Source organism: Hyla sarda, chromosome 9 (genome assembly GCF_029499605.1).
Source record: "Hyla sarda isolate aHylSar1 chromosome 9, aHylSar1.hap1, whole genome shotgun sequence".
Taxonomy (NCBI): domain Eukaryota; kingdom Metazoa; phylum Chordata; class Amphibia; order Anura; family Hylidae; genus Hyla; species Hyla sarda.
In genome coordinates, this window is record NC_079197.1 from 125,707,692 (window position 1) to 125,727,499 (window position 19,808).

General features: G+C 44.7%; 1 protein-coding gene across 2 annotated transcripts in view; it reads right to left on the reverse strand.

The window, feature by feature from the left end:
• Nucleotides 1-3,757: 3,757 nt before the first annotated feature.
• The window catches only part of SLC9A6 (solute carrier family 9 member A6), a 69,100-nt gene continuing 53,049 nt past the window's right edge, over nt 3,758-19,808 (reverse strand). The window contains exons 12-17 of one of the 2 annotated variants that reach the window (XM_056539657.1): nt 19,387-19,540; nt 17,097-17,127; nt 12,432-12,511; nt 8,421-8,526; nt 4,620-4,827; nt 3,758-4,112 (exon numbers count right to left, since the gene is read on the reverse strand). In XM_056539657.1, coding sequence (XP_056395632.1) covers nt 4,039-4,112; nt 4,620-4,827; nt 8,421-8,526; nt 12,432-12,511; nt 17,097-17,127; nt 19,387-19,540 — 653 coding nt within the window. In that variant the 3' untranslated portion in view covers nt 3,758-4,038. Of the gene's footprint in view, nt 4,828-8,420; nt 8,527-12,431; nt 12,512-17,096; nt 17,128-19,386; nt 19,541-19,808 lie in introns of both variants that reach the window. The other variant, XM_056539658.1, reaches the window with a different exon arrangement.

The window sequence follows — 19,808 nt, forward strand, 5'->3', positions numbered from 1 at the left end:
AGTGCTCTCTGCTGACACCTCTGTCCATTTTTAGGAACTGTCCAGAGTAGGAGAAAATCCCCATATGCTGCTCTGGACAGACAGAGACAGAGAGATGTCAACAGAGAGCACTGTGCTCGTTATGTCAGCAGAGAGCACTGTGTTCCAAAAAGAAAATAATTTCCTCTGTAGTATTCAGCAGCTAATAAGTACTGAAAGGATTAAGATTTTTAATAGAAGTAATTTACAAATCTGTTTAACTTTCTGGCACCAGTAGATAAAAAAAAAAGTTTTCCACCGGAGTACCCCTTTAAAGCTCATGCACATGACTGCATTAAAGCTTTATACAATGTTTAATGTGGAGTTCTACCTAGCTGAAATACTGTACACACAGAAATCTATGCAGCCCCTCTGTGCCTATGCAAGCTTTACATTTGATATGGAGGTATACAGAGGTTTTCATGCACATCCTGATAAGAATCAAACAGTGAAAGAAAATGGTGCGATGTTCCATCAGATATGGCACAATGTACTCTTAGGCTAGGTTCACACTACGGAATTTCCGCCTGCAATTCCACTTTGTGAACGGAAAATCTGCTCGGAAATTTCCGCCTGAAGAATGGCGTTGCTCATTCTTGAGGCGAAAATCCTAGCGGAACACATTACAGTCTATTGGAGGCTGCAGTGTCTGCACAGTCCTAGCGCCGACAGATTCAGTCGGCACTGGCCGTACTCGGAATCTCCGGGCGGAAATTTTCTGCCTGGAGATTCCGCAGTGTGAACCTAGCCTAAGGCTGGGTTCACACTGCAGAATTTCTGGACAGAATTTCTGCCAGAGATCGAGCCGGCGGCACTAGGACCGAGCAGACTGCATTGCTGCCCCCATAGACTGCAATGTATTTCTGGGTGGATTTTTTGAGAGTTCTGCTCAGAAATGCATTACCATCTATGGGGAAAGCAATGTAGTCTGCGCGGTCCTAGTGCCGCCAGTGCGATCTCAGGCAGAAATTCCTCAGTGTGAACCTAGCCTAAGGGTCTATTTACACGGCAGAATTTCCTAAAATAAAAGCCCATAGACTTTTGTGGGAGTCCACACTCCCATTCACACTTGCGCAGAATTTCTGCTCGGATTCTGCACCAATTCAGCACAAAATCCACACAAGCAGAAGCGGAATTGGGGATGAGCAGAAATTCTGCCGTGTGAACAGACCCTTAGGCTTTGTAGTGTGGAGCTTCAGGGACTGTGTGTACTGTTGTGCACAAAGCCTTAGAATATTCTCCAGGTTAAAAGGGGTTATCCAGCACTAGAAAAAAAGAAGATTTCTTCCAATACCAACACCACCTCTGTCCTCAGGTTGTGTGTGGTACTGCATAAATTGAATATAGCCAAGTTGTAATACTACACACCAGGCGTTGTGCTGTTTTAGGGTGCATTCACACGCTCTTTGTTTTTGTGGGTTTTCCGCTGCGTATTTGAAAGTGGGCGGGCTCTTCTCGGCTGTCCGCACCAGATTTTCAACGGAGGAATTTACGCAGCGGAAAATCCGCCGCAAGCCCTATTGAAGTCAGTAGGGACTGCAGCGGATTTTCCACAGCGTAAATTCCGTCGTGGAAAATCTGCTATGGACAGCTGAGAAGAGCCCGCCCACTTTCAAATACGCCGTGGAAAACCCACAACAACAAATAGCGTGTAAACGCACCCTTAGGGAGAAATGAGCTTGGTTTTTCTATTGCTGGATAATCCCCTTTAAAGATTGTAAAGAACATGTCTGCTCCATGGTTTATCTTTGATATTTTACCTCCGCTCAATTAAAGAATAAGAGCTGCAATACCACATACAACCATGAACATGTGTGGCACTGTTTTTTGGAACCCCTTAAAGCCATAAAAGTGCAAAAGAACTGTCCTTCATTCGAATTTCATATTATGTCACGAGCAAAAAAGTACGATCATAAGTGTTCACAAGAAAGAGGGTAGGAATACAAGCATAGCAGGCAAACCTGGAGAATTCCATAACAATACTATAGGTTCTTTTCATCACTACATAACTGGCATAATGTTACTAGAGATGAGCGAACTTACAGTAAATTCGATTCTTCAAGAACTTCTCGGCTCGGCAGTTGACGACTTTTCCTGCATAAATTAGTTCAGCTTTCCGGTGCTCCAGTGGTCTGGAAAAGGTGGATACAGTCCTAGGAGACTCTTTCCTAGGACTGTATCCAACTTTTCCAGCCCACTGGAGCACCTGAAAGCTGAACTAATTTATGCAGGATAAGTCATGAACTGCCGAGCCAAGAAGTTCGTGACGAATCGAATTTACTGTAAGTTCGCTCATCTCTAAATGTTACCAATACATTTTATAGCACTGAACTTCAAGAAAATTTTATAAAAAAGCAGAACAACAGTCAGCGCTACATCCTTCCTATGGGCATCTAGCCGTGTTTAAAAAATCACATCCATTTGCTGAGGAGTTAAAGGGGTATTCCAGGAAAAAACTATTTTTTTTATTAATTTATTTATTTTATATCAACTGGCTCCAGAAAGTTAAACAGATTTGTAAATTACTTCTATTAAAAAAATCTTAATCCTTTCAATAATTATCAGCTGCTGAAGTTAAGTTGTTGTTTTCTGTCTGGCAACGGTGCTCTCTGCTGACATCTCTGCTTGCCTCGGGAACTGCACAGAGTGGAAGAGGTTTGGTATGGGGATTTGCTTCTAAACTGGGCGGTTCCCGAGACAGGTGTCATCAGAGAGCACTTAGACAGAAAAGAACAACTCAACTTCAGCAGCTCATAAGTACTGAAAGGATTAAGATGATTTAATAGAAGTAATTTACAAATCTGTTTAACTTTCTGGAGCCAATTGAGATATATATATATATATATATATATATATATATATATATATATATATATATATATATATATATATATATATCTCTCAAGTTTTTTCCTGGATAACCCCTTTAAATGTGACCGGTGATTTCCGGTTGGACTAGGGCAGTGGTCTCCAACCTGCGGACCTCCAGATGTTGCAAAACTACAACTCCCTGCATGCCCGGACAGCCAACGGCTGTCCGGGCATGCTGGGAGTTGTAGTTTTGCAACATCTGGAGGTCCGCAGGTTGGAGACCACTGGACTAGGACATGCTGGACAAAAAGGCCTGAAAATCTAGATCTGCCCCGTGATCTCTACCAAACTCCCCAAAACATTTCCCTGCATCTTTCTATTTCTAAAGTAGTGTTTTTTCGTGTTTCATGTTCCTTTCAATTGTCTCATCTACAGATTTATGAAGAGTTGGTTATGATCGGTGGTGCGCGATTAAGTAAACCCTTACTTAAAGGGGTACTCCGGTGGAAAACTTTTCTTTTCTAAATCAACTGGTGCCAGAAAGTTAAACAGATTTGTAAATTACTTCTATTAAAAAAAATCTCAATCCTTCCAGTACTTATTAGCTGCTGAATGCTACAGAGGAAATTATTTTCTTTTTTGAACACAGAGCTCTCTGCTGAATCACGAGCACAGTGCTCTCTGCTGACATCTCTGTCCATTGTAAGAACTGTCCAGAGTAGGAGAAAATCCCCATATGCTGCTCTGGACAGTTCCTAAAATGGACAGAGATGTCAGCAGAGAGCATTGTGGTCATGATGTCAGCAGAGAGCTCTGTGTTACAAAAAGAAAAGAATTTCCTCTGTAGTATTCAGCAGCTAATAAGTACTGGAAGGATTAAGATTTTTTAATAGAAGTGATTGACAAATCTGTTCAACTTTCTGGCACCAGTTGATTTAAAGAGAAAAAAAAAAAAAGTTTTCCACCGGAGTACCCCTTTAAAAGGCTGCAGTTTCTTTAACAGGACTTTCTATAAACCTTAAACAAAAAGATGGAGTTTCACAATGGTTGTGCTGGGTTCCAACAATCTCCTGTGGAATGTGCACTTAAAAATAAACTTTGGCTTGGAAAGTCTCTTTTCTTTAAAACAGGTTTTGGCTGGAAACGCTAAAAATGTGCTGCTTTAACTACAATGGAACAAAACAAAAACTTAAGAGGAAAATGAAAAGATCAACACCGAGATAGTTCTGGGTGAAAATTTCTTACGGAAGGAACCAAGGGATGATTTTTATGTGTTTTGGCCACTAAAAAGAGAAGAGAAAAGGGGGTTAAAAACAGAATTTGGCTCGAATTATTAGAGATGGATCACCAAATGCTGCCAGCAGGACAACGGATTATATTATACAACATATTCTTAGAATTGGCAGTCCAACAGTGATCGTACAAAAAAGAAAAAAAAAAAAAATGATCCAATCCCCCCCATTAATATTTCAAGTAATACCACCATAGAGCAGTGTGAACCACCAGGCTTTGTTGGATGGTTTCACCTAAAGTGCACTCAAATAAGCTTTTCCAACAGAAAACAAATGGGACTTGATCTCCACAAACAACAGGAAGAAGAACAGTTCCTTCTGATGCCATATACGTACAGCTCAGACAATGGGAGCCATGCAGTAGGTAGTACAACATCGTCATGATTAGAAAACACAGAAAAATGTTATTGGCAAAATACACAACTCCTTTTCCCCATAAAACTAGAAACTACATGGGGCTTGGCTTCCTGGTGACTTGTAGGTTTCCCGGAGCCTCACATTCATCCATGACCAGACGGGTTCCTCTTAAAACAAACTCGTGGTCCCCGCAGGCCAGCTCCTGATCAATGGCGTCCTCCAAGTTGTTTCCTATTCCCCTCCTGGATAATACAGGTTCTGTACTGACAGTCGTGTCACCGTAGGTTAAGCTGATGTCACCGTCATTTAGTATCAGATCGGAATCATCATCCTTTAGCTGCTCCTGGTTCTACAACATCGAAAAGATCAAAATCTTATGATGGAAAAGACTTTAATTCCAGGTAAATTAGTAAAACAGAGGCACCAAGGGCAGGTAACATACCAGGGACAATAACCCTTTCACTCCAATAACTCAAATGCTAGTTTGTAAGGTCCATAACACACGATATTACAAAACAGCTGCATGCCACTGGGTGCTGCCTAAACAATCCCTTCACATTGTCATCCCCTGCTCTGCAGTTATTGGCTGAAGCTGCATCCTTCTGAATTGCTCTGCTGTACAATGGAGTGCTCTTTGCACACTGTTAGGCAACTTACTTTGTGTTCTAGTCCAGAAGAAGGAGGTAGTGGTAGAAATGAAGCAAAAGGCTCTCTGTATTACCTGTATTATGTGCCAAGGACGCCCAGGAAGAAGTCTGGTGACGAAACGTGGGGTGCAGGAGGTCTTTTACTGTCATCCACTAGGCAAGTTACTCACTGTTTACCTATTTATCTATTAATGCCAGCCAGCTGCCATGTCCCTATTGCTGCGTTATTCAGCATAGGGCAACTCACTAGGGCGTTTACATTTCTTTATGCACCTTATAGTCAAATGTTTACATATGCATTTACTTTGCACTATGGCAATGTTGTTGTTGCAGGACATTAATTACACCTCCTCTATCCTCCTTTTCCTTTGGTTTTTTCCCCGGTCATATATGCCCATCACATTGGACAGGTGTATATTCCCCTTTCTTGTCTCATACTTGTATTTTAATGTTTTTTAAATGTTTTCGTGCATTTAGGTCAATAAAGTTTTGATACATTGATCATTATACGCCTGTTTCGCTGTATTCATATGTGCCAAGGAGGGACAGAACCAAGAGTCTGGAAGTGCAGTCAATCGAAGCAAAGCAGGAAAGGATATCGGAGAAGGGAATGTATTTGGAGGCCAGTAACATGCAACCATTTTGTTATTTCCTATAGTGTTATGGACCTTAGAAACTTGTCATTGAGGGAGCAGAGTAAAAGAATTATTGCCTCTGGCTAATGGAGGTAGCTTCTGTTAAAGTTCATGCTTAACCCCTTAAAGGAGTTATTCCAAGATAAACATTATCCACTATCAACTGGTTAGTGGAGGTCTGAGTGCTGGGACCCCCATCCATCACAAGAATGGAGAATAGAGGAGTGTGCATGCTCAACCGCTGCTTTATTTATTGTCTATGGCAGTGGTCTTCAACCTGCGGACCTCCAGATGTTGCAAAACTACAACTCCCAGCAGGCCCGGACAGCCGTTGGCTGTCCGGGCATGCTGGGAGTTGTAGTTTTGCAACATCTGGAGGTCCGCAGGTTGAAGACCACTGGTCTATGGGACTTCTGATCATTGCCAAACACTCAACTTGGCTGTGTTCAGAATTTCTGTAGACAGAGAAAGGAGCAGTGGTTGAGCACTCGGAAAACAAGAAGCCTCTGACCTCAATGTCAGACCACCACCTATCAGGACCTGAAATGTCAGACCACCACCTATCAGGGCCCCAAATGTCAGACCACCACCTATCAGGGCCCCAAATGTCAGACCACCACCTATCAGGGCCCCAAATGTCAGACCACCACCTATCAGGGCCCCAAATGTCAGACCACCACCTATCAGGGCCCCAAATGTCAGACCGCCACCTATCAGGGCCCCAAATGTCAGACCCCCACCTATCAGGGCCCCAAATGTCAGACCCCCACCTATCAGGGCCCCAAATGTCAGACCCCCACCTATCAGGGCCCCAAATGTCAGACCCCCACCTATCAGGGCCCCAAATGTCAGACCCCCACCTATCAGGGCCCCAAATGTCAGACCCCCACCTATCAGGGCCCCAAATGTCAGACCCCCACCTATCAGGGCCCCAAATGTCAGACCCCCACCTATCAGGGCCCCAAATGTCAGACCCCCACCTATCAGGGCCCCAAATGTCAGACCCCCACCTATCAGGGCCCCAAATGTCAGACCCCCACCTATCAGGGCCCCAAATGTCAGACCACCACCTATCAGGGCCCCAAATGTCAGACCACCACCTATCAGGGCCCTCAATGTCAGACCACCACCTATCAGGGCCCCAAATGTCAGACCACCACCTATCAGGGCCCCAAATGTCAGACCACCACCTATCAGGGCCCCAAATGTCAGACCACCACCTATCAGGGCCCCAAATGTCAGACCACCACCTATCAGGGCCCCAAATGTCAGACCACCACCTATCAGGGCCCCAAATGTCAGACCACCACCTATCAGGGCCCCAAATGTCAGACCACCACCTATCAGGGCCCTCAATGTCAGACCACCACCTATCAGGGCCCCAAATGTCAGACCACCACCTATCAGGGCCCCAAATGTCAGACCACCACCTATCAGGGCCCTCAATGTCAGACCACCACCTATCAGGGCCCCAAATGTCAGACCACCACCTATAAGCTAGATATAACCCTTAAAAGGGGTACTCCGCTGCTCAGCGTTTGGAACAAACTGTTCCAAACGCTGGAGCTGGGAGCTTGTGACGTCATAGCCGTGCCCCATCATGTCACGCCCCCCCCCCCCTCAATGCAAGTCTATGGGAGGGGGCATGACGCCCACAGACTTGCATTGAGGGGGCGGGGTGTGAAGTCATGAGGGGGCGGGGCTATGACTTTACTGGTTTGCAAAAGCAAATTCAACAACTGTGCAAAAATTATATTTGCGCTAATGTATTTCAATGATCAGCTGACATAGGGATGTGTGAGAGCTTTTTACCCTCTTCTGCACTTTCCCGGCATTCTAGAAAGAGCCTTTGCAGACTTTCTTTTTGCCGACACTATACTGCATTTGGTGGTCATTAACTTTGCTGGATGAATTTTCTGTCCTGTTGCATGTTTTCAGTTTCTAGAACTATTGTGCTGTTGAAATGAAGATATTTTCGACATTGCTGGACGTACATTTCTTTTGTGTGACCTCACACTATGTTGCTTCCTGTCATTTGCAGAAATGTATGAAGTGACGTACACAACATAATGAATTTTGCGCAATTGGGAAAACCACACACTTGGGCAGCAGGTTTTGCATAGTGCAAAAAATCTGTGTTAAAGGGGTATTCCAGGCAAAAACTTTTTTTTATATATGAAATGGCTGCGGAAAGTTAAACAGATTTGTAAATTACTTCTATTAAAAAATCTTAATCCTTGAAATAGTTATTAGCTTCTGAAGTTGAGTTGTTGTTTTCTGTCTAACTCCTCTCTGATGACTCACGTCCCGGGAGCTGTCCAGTTCCTATGGGGATATTCTCCCATCATGCACAGCTCCCGGGACGTGACATCATCATTGAGCAGTTAGACAGAAAACTTCAGAAGCTAATAACTATTGGGAGGATTATGATTTTTTTATAGAAGTAATTTACAAATATGTTTAACTTTCCGGAGCCAGTTCATATATAAAAAAAAAAGTTATTGCCTGGAATATCCCTTTAATAATAAATTTCCCCCTATGACTTCCATAGGTCACAAACCTTAAAAGAAGAAGAATGAACAGGAGGTAGTAACCAAATCTTACCTTTGGCCTACGACAGCTTATTCTAAGCACCAACTTAACACACTTGGTCATCTTACCTCATAGGCTTGAGGACTTGTCAAGCATCTTGCAAGTGGGCCGCAACAACTGGGAAGCGTACTGGTGAGCGGAGGTCCACTATGTGTAAGCAAAGGTTTCAGATAGCTACAAATGTTAAGAAAAAACTATAGAAAGACATGTTTACAGAAATGCATTCTTACATTTTGGGTAACTTTCCCATCAGTCTAAAATCTGGAAGAATCCTCAGGACCTAATCAAAAACATTTAAAAAGGGAAACTGGCAGAGGGTTCACCTGCATTAAACTTTATACATTGGGTTCTAGTGCGGGTGAACCAGATTACACTGAGGTGTCACTTAGGCGGCATTCACTGCTCGTTTTAGCAATATGGTTCTCATGTCCAGTTTAGGTGTAAAAACCTTATGGAACCATATTGCAAACTGTATGTATAGACGTGTCATTGAAAACCGTATGCAAAATGTAGCATCCGGTTGTGTATGTTTTGCATTATTTACAGTTTTATCTGTTTTTTTTTTTATTTGTACACAAAACCGTACTCTACTGCGGTTTTATGTCCGGGTGAAAAACCGGATACAACCCATATACTTTTATATATTTTTTTAAATGGTGGTCAATGGGAACCGCACAGAACCGTATGTGCGTACGGTTCCATCCTTTTTTGCAGTTTGCACATGCGCAGTGCACGCCAAAAGTTCTTCCCACAAATAGAACAAAAAGAACTTTATTTAATTAAGGACAAACTTAAAAACATATAAGTTTTGTTTTTCTTTCAAAAAAACGTATTAAACCGTATGCAACCAGACATCCGTTTTCAAACCGTATATGGTTTAAAACCGTACAGAGGTATATACGGTTGTACACGGTTGTATACAGTTCGGTATGGATGTTAAACAAAAAACCTGACACGGGAATCTTATTGCAAAAACGAGGTGTGAAGACACCCATTGTATTAGCCGGTCTTTCTAATCTGGTAATGGCCGGCTTAGCGCAATGAAGGCTGGACCCAGAATACTCAGCTTCCCTGCCTCTGTCCCACTTCTCCAAAATGCCCGTCCACCTCGTGAATATTCACAGGACTCTCTTCACCCATATGAGCGCAGGGGGGGACAGGCATATTGGAGCAGTGAGGATGGAGGTAGGGGAGCTGGTTGTGCCGGGTCCCGCCTCCATTGACCAAAGTCGGCTATTTCCAGCTAAGCAATGCCGGCTAATACAACAGGACCACGGATTCCAGGTTAGTGGTACCTCATTGTAATCTGGTTCGCCTGCATCATAACCCCATGTATTACGTTTAGTGCGGGTGAACTACTTTAACTATTTATGTAAAAAGAGGTAAAAGCCCGCTCAACTAAGCATATCCCCTAGAAGCAGCTCTCACCACATTAACTCTATCTATTGTGCACATAGGCCAGTGGCTTTTCAATCTGGTCTAATAGAAACACCCAAGGCCCTCTAATTAACACTAAGAATAGAGAGGAAGTCTGGAGAGGGATTTAAAGAGGACAATTGTAATAAAGAAAACTCTTTGCAAGAGTACAACAGGCATAGAGATCCAGTGATGTCCATACAAGAACCTCTTGGCATTCTAGTGCACAGTTCTTCAATGTTGCACAATTAAGGATTGATGCTCATGTTTTGTCACTTGTCACACACCTTCTCGGATCATAACATTCATCACTTTACCTGCAATGAGTAGTTCTTGTCATTCTACTTAATAAGCTTTTAAGAGCTCATATTGTTCCTTATGTAATTATAACACTTTGCTATTTACTTGCTGTTAAAATTCTCAACGTTTATATGTTTTTAACCTCTTCAGGACACAGGGCATATGGATACGCCCTGCATTCCGAGTCCTTAAGGACCGGTTGGGGACCGGAGCCGGTTGGGGACCGGAGCCGGATGCCTGCTGAAATCATTCAGCAGGCACCCTGGCACATCTCCCAGGGGGGTCCTGAGACCCCCCCATGTAGGCGATCGGAGAAAATCGCATGTCAATTCAGACATGCGATTTTCTCCAATTCCAGGTGGATCGGGTCTCTGGTGACCTAGGAGTGAGGTTGCAAAGCTGCGATCTCCTCCTATCCCCTGCCATTACTCAGAATGGAGTTCTGACCAATGGCAGCGCAGGACAGGGGGTTGCCATGGCAACCCCCCGTTCTGCTCGCCCCTGGATGTCGAGGGGCTCTGGGAAGAAGATGGAGGCCGTACCTGCAGGAGAAGATGCCTGGGGACCTGGGATCTTCGCTGGAGCCTGCAGGATCCTGATTAGGTAGGGAATCGACAGTGGGGGAGGGGGGGGGAATTGAAAGTGAAAGTAAATCGATCTTTACTGTGGGAACCACTAGGGGGGCCAAACTGCAACTCCCAGCATGCTGGGAGTTGTAGTTTTGCAACATCTGGATGGTCACAATTTGGAGACCACTGTTACAGTGGTGCCCAAACAGTAGCCCTCCAGATGTTGCCAAACTACAACTCTCAGCATGCCTTGACTGCCCAGGCATGCTGGGAGTTGTAGTTCTGTAACATCTGTCCCTTCAGATTTAGCAATTTTCATGACATTTTTGAAAATTGCTGCTCTACTTTGAAGCCCTCTAATTTTTACAAAAAGCAATGTATGTCCATTTTATGATGCCAACATAAAGTGGACATATTGTATTTGTGAAGAAAAATAAAATTTATTGTGAATATCCATTTTCCTTACAATTAGAGAGCTTCAAAGTTAGAAAAATGCTAAATTTTCAAAATTTTCATGAAATTTTGGGATTTTACCAAAAAAGGATGCAATTAACCCCGAAAATTTACCACCAAAATAAAGTAGAATATGTCACGAAAAAACAATCTCAGAATCAGAATATTCGGTAAAAGCGTTTTCGCGTTATTAATTCATAAATTGACGGTGGTCATAATTGCGAAAAAGGGCTCAGTCCTTAAGGTGAAAAAGGGCTGCGTCCTTAAGGGGTTAATGTGATTGAAAAAACTGTGCTGTTCCCCGAGACCAAAATCAAGAAGTGGGTAGGGGGCATGGCTAGGCACAGCTCTTGCAGGCTTCAGTGACGTTGCAACTGCTGGGGAACGCCCACTTTCTCCTGCTGGGAGCTCACACAATGTGAGTAAGAGGAAAGGTATGATACACAGCTTTTTAAAGCTCTGAATTTTTTTTTTTAAGGGCAGGAGGGGTGTTAGGAGTAGTTAGGGAATATACAGTGACCCCTCGACCTACGATGGGCCCGACATACGATAATTTCAACATGCGATGGCCTCTCAGAGGCCATCGCATGTTGAAGGCAGCATCAACATACGATGCTTTTGTATGTCGGGGCCATCGCATAAACGGCTATCCGGCAGCGCAGACTGCTTCAGCTGCCACCGGATAGCCGTTTACGGTGCCCCGTGTGGTCCGCTGACGATCACTTACCTGTCCTCGGGGCTCCGGCACGTCCTCTTCGGGATCCCCTGCATCGTCGGCGCTCTCCATCGACGTCATCATGTCGCTGCGCACGCTGTCCCGTCAACCAATAGAAGCGGCGTACGTAACAACGTGATGGCGGCAACGGAGAGCGAGGATGTCGGGGAAGCAGAGGCCTTACCGGAGCGTCGGGGACACCTCGGGGACGCGGCAACAGGGATGGACGGCGACATCCCGGGCAGCGGTGACGGTCCGGAGCGGCGGGGACAGGTGAGTACAACTTCCTCTAACAGTGGTCTTCAACCTGCGGACCTCCAGATGTTGCAAAACTACAACTCCCAGCATGCCCGGACAGCCGTTGGCTGTCCGGGCATGCTGGGTGTTGTAGTTTTGCAACATCTGGAGGTCCGCAGGTTGAAGACCACTGTCCTATTCTTTACATTGCACGGATCCCTCAACATACGATGGTTTCAACAAACGATGGTCCATTTCGAACGGATTACCATCGTATGTTGAGGGACCACTGTAATCTGAGTTAGTTTAGAAAATATAGATTGATGACAGGCACTCTTTAACACATCCTTTATCTAGACTATGTCTTCATTAAATAATGAAAAGGATACTTGTGATCAAAGTTGTACCAGAGTCTAAAAACCCAGGCACTCTCTGCTTTGGTACTCCTCCGTTCATGCTCTGGAACTCCCTGTGAGGATAAAGGGTTAAAATAATCTCAGAGGCAAATTCTGATTCAGTTTTGGTACAGGCTCTCTTCGTATGCTAAGTAAAAGTATCCCTAAATCATGAGATTATATACAGAACACACTACTCATAGGATCTTATCCAGCCCTCCAGGAACAAATATCCGTTCAACAGAAAAGGTTCGGGGACAACAATGATAACATCAGCAACCAGGACAAAGGACGGTGATCATTGTCAATTACAGAAAAGCAAGTGCTGGAACTCAAAGTAGCCAAAAAGAATAATAGGCCAAGGCACATTTTACCGCACTGAAAATTAAATGTAGATTACAAGTACAGTATACTCAAATTATCTTCTAAACCAGAGGTCCCAACCCAGTTCTCAAGGCCCATGTGGGGGGGGGGGGGGGGGGGGGGAGGCACAACAAAAAAAAAAAAAAAAAAAAAATTTAATATTAAAATGATACCTTTTTCTGTAATAGGGGACGGGCAGAAGTTTTTGTTTGGTCTTTTTATTATTAGTTATTTTAAAGTATTATTTTTGTGTTTACTTTTTACAGATTTTATTTCAATGCGCACTGTCATGAAAACAAAAAATTGATATGTTGTAGCACTTAAGTACTACAACATATCTCTAATATAGTTGAATTAAAAAAAGTGATTTTAAAACAGTTTAAAATCACTTTTAAATTCAGCCACTAGGGGTCGCCCTCCTAGTGGCCGAATGCATTCAGCAGTGACGTCACCACTGAATTTCGACTCGTTGAAGCCTGGCAACGAGCCGAAATTCAATCACTGCTGTGCTCGCTCCCGCCTGTCAATCAGACAGACACTGCTCTAAGGACATTCAGAGCGGGGTTGCGGGCTGCGCGTCGGGGAGCGGTATGTGCTCCGGTGTTCACCTATACAGGGTGCCTCCAGTTGTTTCCCCACTACAACTCCCAGCATGCCCTGACAGCCAATAGATGTCAGGGCATGCTGGGAGTTGCAGTGGGGAAACAGCTGGAGGCACCCTGTAGAGGTAAACTACGGGTGGAAGTGCCGGCCCCAGCAGGCATCAGTGACGTGGTGCCTGCTGGGCAAGTCTGCCTGGTAGTGAGCACCCTACCAGGCAGACAAAAAAGCATTTTTAATATGTAAAAAAAAAAAATTAAAGGCAGGGAGGGGGTTGGGGATAGATGGGTAATAGGCAGGGACAGAAAAAAAAATAAATAAATAAAATAAAAGTGTGATGGTGGGAGCTACCCTTTAACATGTCCCCATAAGGTCATAAAAGACCATTGAGGAGCATTTCAACTGTACAATACATTCTTTGTAACTGGGGCCAACATATTAGCAACAGGGTACAGCGGAAGCCAAAGGCTGTCTGGGCATGCTGAGAGTTGTAGTTTTGCAACAGCTGTAGGCACCCTGGTTGGGAAACACTGCTCTAAGGACATTCAGGAACTTCCTTACAGAGTGCAAATGGTATTCCAGTGTGGGAATTTAAAGGGGCACTCCAGCCGTCTCACCGTTTCTCTGACATAAAGACCCTGCAGGAAATACCCATGCATCAGTCACTCGCATAAACAAGAGACAGGCTGAGCGGGCATTTCCTGCAGGATCAACATGGTATTTTGTTGCACAGCTGGAAACCAGCACCATTGGCACATTTAATCCTAAACAGCTTTAAGGGGTACTCCAGGAAAAAAAACACACACATTATATATATATATATATATATATATATATATATATATATATATATATATATATATAAATAAATAAATAAATCAATCAATCAACTGGCTCTGGCTCCAGAAAGTTAAACAGATTTGTTAATTACTTCTATAAAAAAAAATCTTAATCCTTTCAGTACGTACGAGCTGCTGAAGTTGAGTTGTTCTTTTCTGTCTAAGTGCTCTCTGATGACACGTGTCTCGGGAACTGTCCAGATCAGAAGCAAATCCCCATAGCAAACCTCTTCTACTCTGTGCAGTTCCCAAGACAGACAGAGATGTCAGCAGAGAGCACTGTTGTCAGACAGATGAGAACAACTCAACTTCAGCAGCTGATCATTATTAGAAGGATTAAGATTTTTATATAGAAGTAATTTACAAATCTGTTTAATTTTCTGGAGCCAGTCGATATATAAAACATTTTTTTTTCCTGGAATACCCCTTTAATAGTGCAACCACCTATAGGAGAAAGATGAGAGGAACTGTACAGATGGCACCGTGTTACTGACGGACTACAATGTTTTAATGTATGACATATGCAGTATATTCAGTATATCCTATACCTAAAAAAATGTTATGCTTTAGATCAGTGTTTCCCAACCAGGGTGCCTCCAGCTGTTGCAAAACTACAACTCCCAGCATGCCCGGACAGCCAAAGGCCGGGAGTTGTAGTTTTGCAACAGCTGGAGGCACCCTGGTTGGGAAACACTGCTTTAGATTTCTATTATTTTAACATTTTTAGGATTCTTTTAGAAACATGTTTTTACTTCACACAGGCAGCACTGCAGCTGTTAGTTAACACTTTCCTGGACACCAGAGATACAATGATATGTACAACAGCCATCCCTATCAGATTACATTTCTTTTCTTTTGCTCCCATATTATTTGAACATAAAGGGATATGGCGGCGCAATGTCAGTAAATTAAGACAGCTGTCTAAGCAGACATATGAAGGCTCGTGTTATGGTCTGTTTGCATTGCTGTGGCATTACATCACAAATAATACTAATCTTGTTTTACAGTAGCTTCCTACGCTTTGCTATAATGTTCTCTTGTCTATCGCCTTTTTTTTAAAATGTACCGTATTTATCGGCGTATAACACGCACTTTTAAAACTTAAATTTAAGGCAAAAAGTCTGCCTGCGTGTTCTACTCCGATAAATCTTCTGGTAACTGATTGAAAGCGGCCGCAGCAGCAGCAGCTGCTTGTTAGGTATTAGCAGCACGGCCGCGGCCACTTTAAATCATTGACCAGCGGCGTCTCCTCCCCGCTCTGTCACTTGTTTTCTCCCGCACTATCCACAGGTACTGGTGGATAGTGCTGGAGACGCTGATTAAAATGAGCCCTACCTTGTCCGGATCTGCCCTACCTTTAAATCAGCGTCTCCCGCACTATCCACCAGTACCTGTGTATAGTGCGGGAGAAAACAAGTGACAGTTTTACTTTTCATTTTCCCTACCTCCCCCCTCCCTCATCATTCCCCCTTTTCCCTGCTTTTTATAGCTTTATTTATTTTCCTTACCTGGCTCAGGTCAGGTGAGGCAGGGGGGGGGGGGTCTTGCGGGATGCGATCAGTGAAGCAGATGAGTGACATCCTCTCCCGGCTTCTCTGTGCGGCATCACTGACGTCACTTTTCATTTCCTGTAGTCGCAGCCGAAAAGTGACATACCTGATGCCGCGCAGAGGTGCCGGGAGAGGACGTCACTCATCTGCTTCACTGACCCTGCAGCCAAAGCGCAGCCAGGTAAGGAAAGGGGAAGAGTGGTCTTCAACCTGCAGACCTCCAGATGTTGCAAAACTACAACTCCCAGCATGCCCAGACAGCCAACGTGGGGGGATGATGAGGGGGGATGATGAGGGGGAATGATGGGGGACATGATGAGACAGGGGGAAATGATGATGGGGGGGGATAATGAGGGGCATGATGAGACAGGGTGGGGGGGATGATGAGACGGGGAATGATGGGGGAACATGATGAGACAGGGTGGGGGGATGATGAGGGAATGATGGGGGACATGATGAGACAGGGGGAAATGATGAGGGGGGGAATGATGGGGGACATGATGAGACAGGGTGGGGGGGATGATGAGACACTGCCTCGGCCGGTGATAGGCTGAGCCCACTGTCATGTAAGAAGCCAGCTCCTTACATGACAGTGGGCTCAGCCTATCACCGGCCGAGGCGGAACATCGTTGCGGCCGGTGATAGGCTGACAGCTGTCCGACGTTCCCGTCCCCAGGAAACAAGTGAGGCCGGTACCGGACCAACGGGAGGTGAATTAAAGTTTATTTTGTTTATTTTTTGCAGCCCGGGCATAGGGATACCGCACAGTATAGAGCAGTGGTCTTCAATCTGCGGACCTCCAGATGTTGCAAAACTACAACTCGCAGCATGCCCATAGTTGTAGTTTTGCAACATCTGGAGGTCCACAGGTTGGAGACCACTGGTATAGAGTGGCAGTGCCGGCGGCCGCAACAAACAGAACGAGGAGCGCAGCGCATGCGGGTGACATGTGAGTAGTACCCTGATGGGGACAGGGCTGCGCTGGGCTGATAAATAATTGGGGGGGGGGGGGGGGCAGAACAGCGCTCGTGGGTCACATAGGATTAGTTCCCCGATGTGGGGACAGCGCAGTGCTGGGCAATTAATTCATTCCCGGGGGGAGGGGCCAAACCGGTATTGCGGTATGGGTTAAAATTCATATCATGCAGCACAAAAATTTCTGTATTCGGTATGAACCGGGCCCAGCCCTACAATGTGTGTCAAATTTGCAAAATGTACCCACAAAAGTACCAAAATTATATATACATCAAACAAAGTCAGGCCAAGAATACGAGAACGTCTTCAGTAAAATGAAAATTGACAATTACCGATTGGTCGAGGTCTGTGTCCACACCCACTCTGGAAATGAGAGAAATGCAAGACCGTTATTAAAGTATAAAAACACAACTAAATACAGACTACAATAGAGACCCCACAGCAAACCCCTAGACTGCATCACATGGGCAGCTTTAGTAATGTCCCAGGGACAGGTCTACCCATCTCTATGGTCTTTAACAGGAGCTAAAGCTGTGAGTATACGGTTGTACCTGCAGTACCTCTCTACAGCAACACATATGGGGTCCACAAGCTAAGATGTAGGTACGGAGTTTACTATATGGGGGATTGAATCCTAACATGCTGGGGGTTTATTTTAAGAGTATGGATAAGCTGATGAAAGCATTGAAGCGACACCTAGTGGTCAAAATCCACATACCTTCATGAAAATGTCCTCAGCAAATCTATTTAGTGTGCATGTACCCTTTCAGTGAATAAAATGTTATTTCTGGCTAATGAAAAGTATTATTTTTGAGCACACACACCATTTATCACATATGTTGTCTGACACAAACAACACAATGGTCGCAATGCAAAAAACTAAAGAAAATACTGTGCGAGATTTTTGCAGTGACCCACCATGCAAGAGAGCAACCCTAACAGAGGTCAATAGAACATTCTTTTAAGCATCCGTAGGGTAAAAGGGGGTCTATGGTTACTTTCGGCATATGCACTGGGAGATTTTTTCTAGAACTTACCCCAAATTTGCTCACCTGAACATGGTGTGAACATAGCCTTAAACATTTTAAGACCTCTGCTTGCAGTACCTTGAGGACATCTAGCCTACATTTTAAAAAGGTTTAAGTTCCACTAATTCTTTTGCAATGTATTTTTCATAGTATATATATATCCAAATTGAGAGATACAAGAAAATGAAGCACTCACCAGGTCTTTAACAGAGAAAACTTCTTTATTTCATCCAGACATAGTTGGCGTTCTTGTGGAGTGCGGGAGAGCAGATAGGAACAAGGGGGGTGGGGGAGTGGGATGGGCAACGGTCCGTATCACGCAGACAGCGCTTCTGCGTGATACGGACCATTGCCCATCCCACTCCCCCACCCCCCATGTTCCTGTCCGCTCTCCCGCACTCCACGAGAACGCCAACTATGTCTGGATGAAATAAAGAAGTTTTCTCTATTAAAGATCTGGTGAGTGCTCCATTTTCTTGCATCTCTCAATTTGGATATATGTCTTACCTTTGATGTGAGCACCGGAACGGTCTGTCAGCTGCAGGGGTTATATGTTTGATCCCTCGTTAGAGTCACAGTGCTGGGTAACCTCTGTATTGGATTTATTTTTCATAGTATACAGTGACCCCCCAACCTACGATGGCCCTGACATACGATCATTTCAACATACGATGGCCTCTCAGAGACCATCGCATGTTGAAGGCAGCATCAACATACGATGCTTTTGTATGTCGGGGCCATCACATAAACGGCTATCCGGCAGCGCAGACTGCTTCAGCTGCCACCGGATAGTTGTTTACGGTGCCCCGTGTGGTCCGCTGACGATCACTTACCTGTCCTCGGGGCTCCGGCGCGTCCTCTTTGGGTTCCTCTGCATCATTGGCGCTCTCCATCGTCGTCATCACGTCGCTACGGACGCCGTCCCGTCATCCAATAGGAGCAGCGTGCGTAGCGACGTGATGGCGGCAACGGAGAGCGAGGATGCCGGTGAAGCAGAGGCCTTGCCGGAGCGTTGGGGACACCCGGGGATGTGGCGACAGCAATGGAGGGCAACATCCAGGGCAGCGGTGATGGTCCGGAGCGGCGGGGACAGGTGTGTACAACTTCTTATGCATGTGGTCTACAACCTGCGGACCTCCAGATGTTGCAAAACTACAACTCCCAGCATGCCCGGACAGCCAACGGCTGTCCGGGCATGCTGGGTGTTGTAGTTTTGCAACATCTGGAGGTCCGCAGGTTGTAGACCACTGTCCTATACTTTACATTGCACGGATCCCTCAACATACGATGGTTTCAACATACGATGGTCCATTTGGAACAGATTACCATGGTATGTTGAGGGACCACTGTATATCCTTAAAGCATTAAAATAGTCATTCCACACAAAGCTCTGGTTGCAGTCAGTGCTAATGGCTCATTTACCTAAATCATCATGTGCACCACTGATAAAGTGTTACCTAAGTGGTTGTAAAACCAGGTAGGATATTTACAGGATTTACCTTGCCTATAGGCTACATATACTAGCATGTGTAGAGCATTGCAATGCATAGGGAGAGTATATAGTGGTTTACTGAAGAAAGGCAAAGCTCCATACCTGATGTGTAAACATGATAACATTGGTGTTGTGCCTCCTCCAAACACCCACACAGTGAAAAACACTATAAGAAGTGTGGTAGAGAACATCATCTGTCTAGCATAGGTGGCCGTGTCTCGAATGGCCAGGGCAAAGGCCATTGCTCCCCGTAAACCTGAAGAATGGAGGGGAAAAGCAAATGAAAAAACAACTTCAATTCATTCCAAGGGTATACAGTGTTCAAAGGGCATTTTATTCTCATTAACATGTACCTGTCATTAACAGACTTTTTATATATTGTAAATAATACCATTATATGTATATTTGTAATATAGGTTGGTTACAAAATGTGGATATTTTTGTCCCTGCAGCTAATGTCTGTGTTTCTCTGTGAGGCGTCCAAATACAGAGGGGCCCTGTGCGCTGAGGACAAATGTACATAT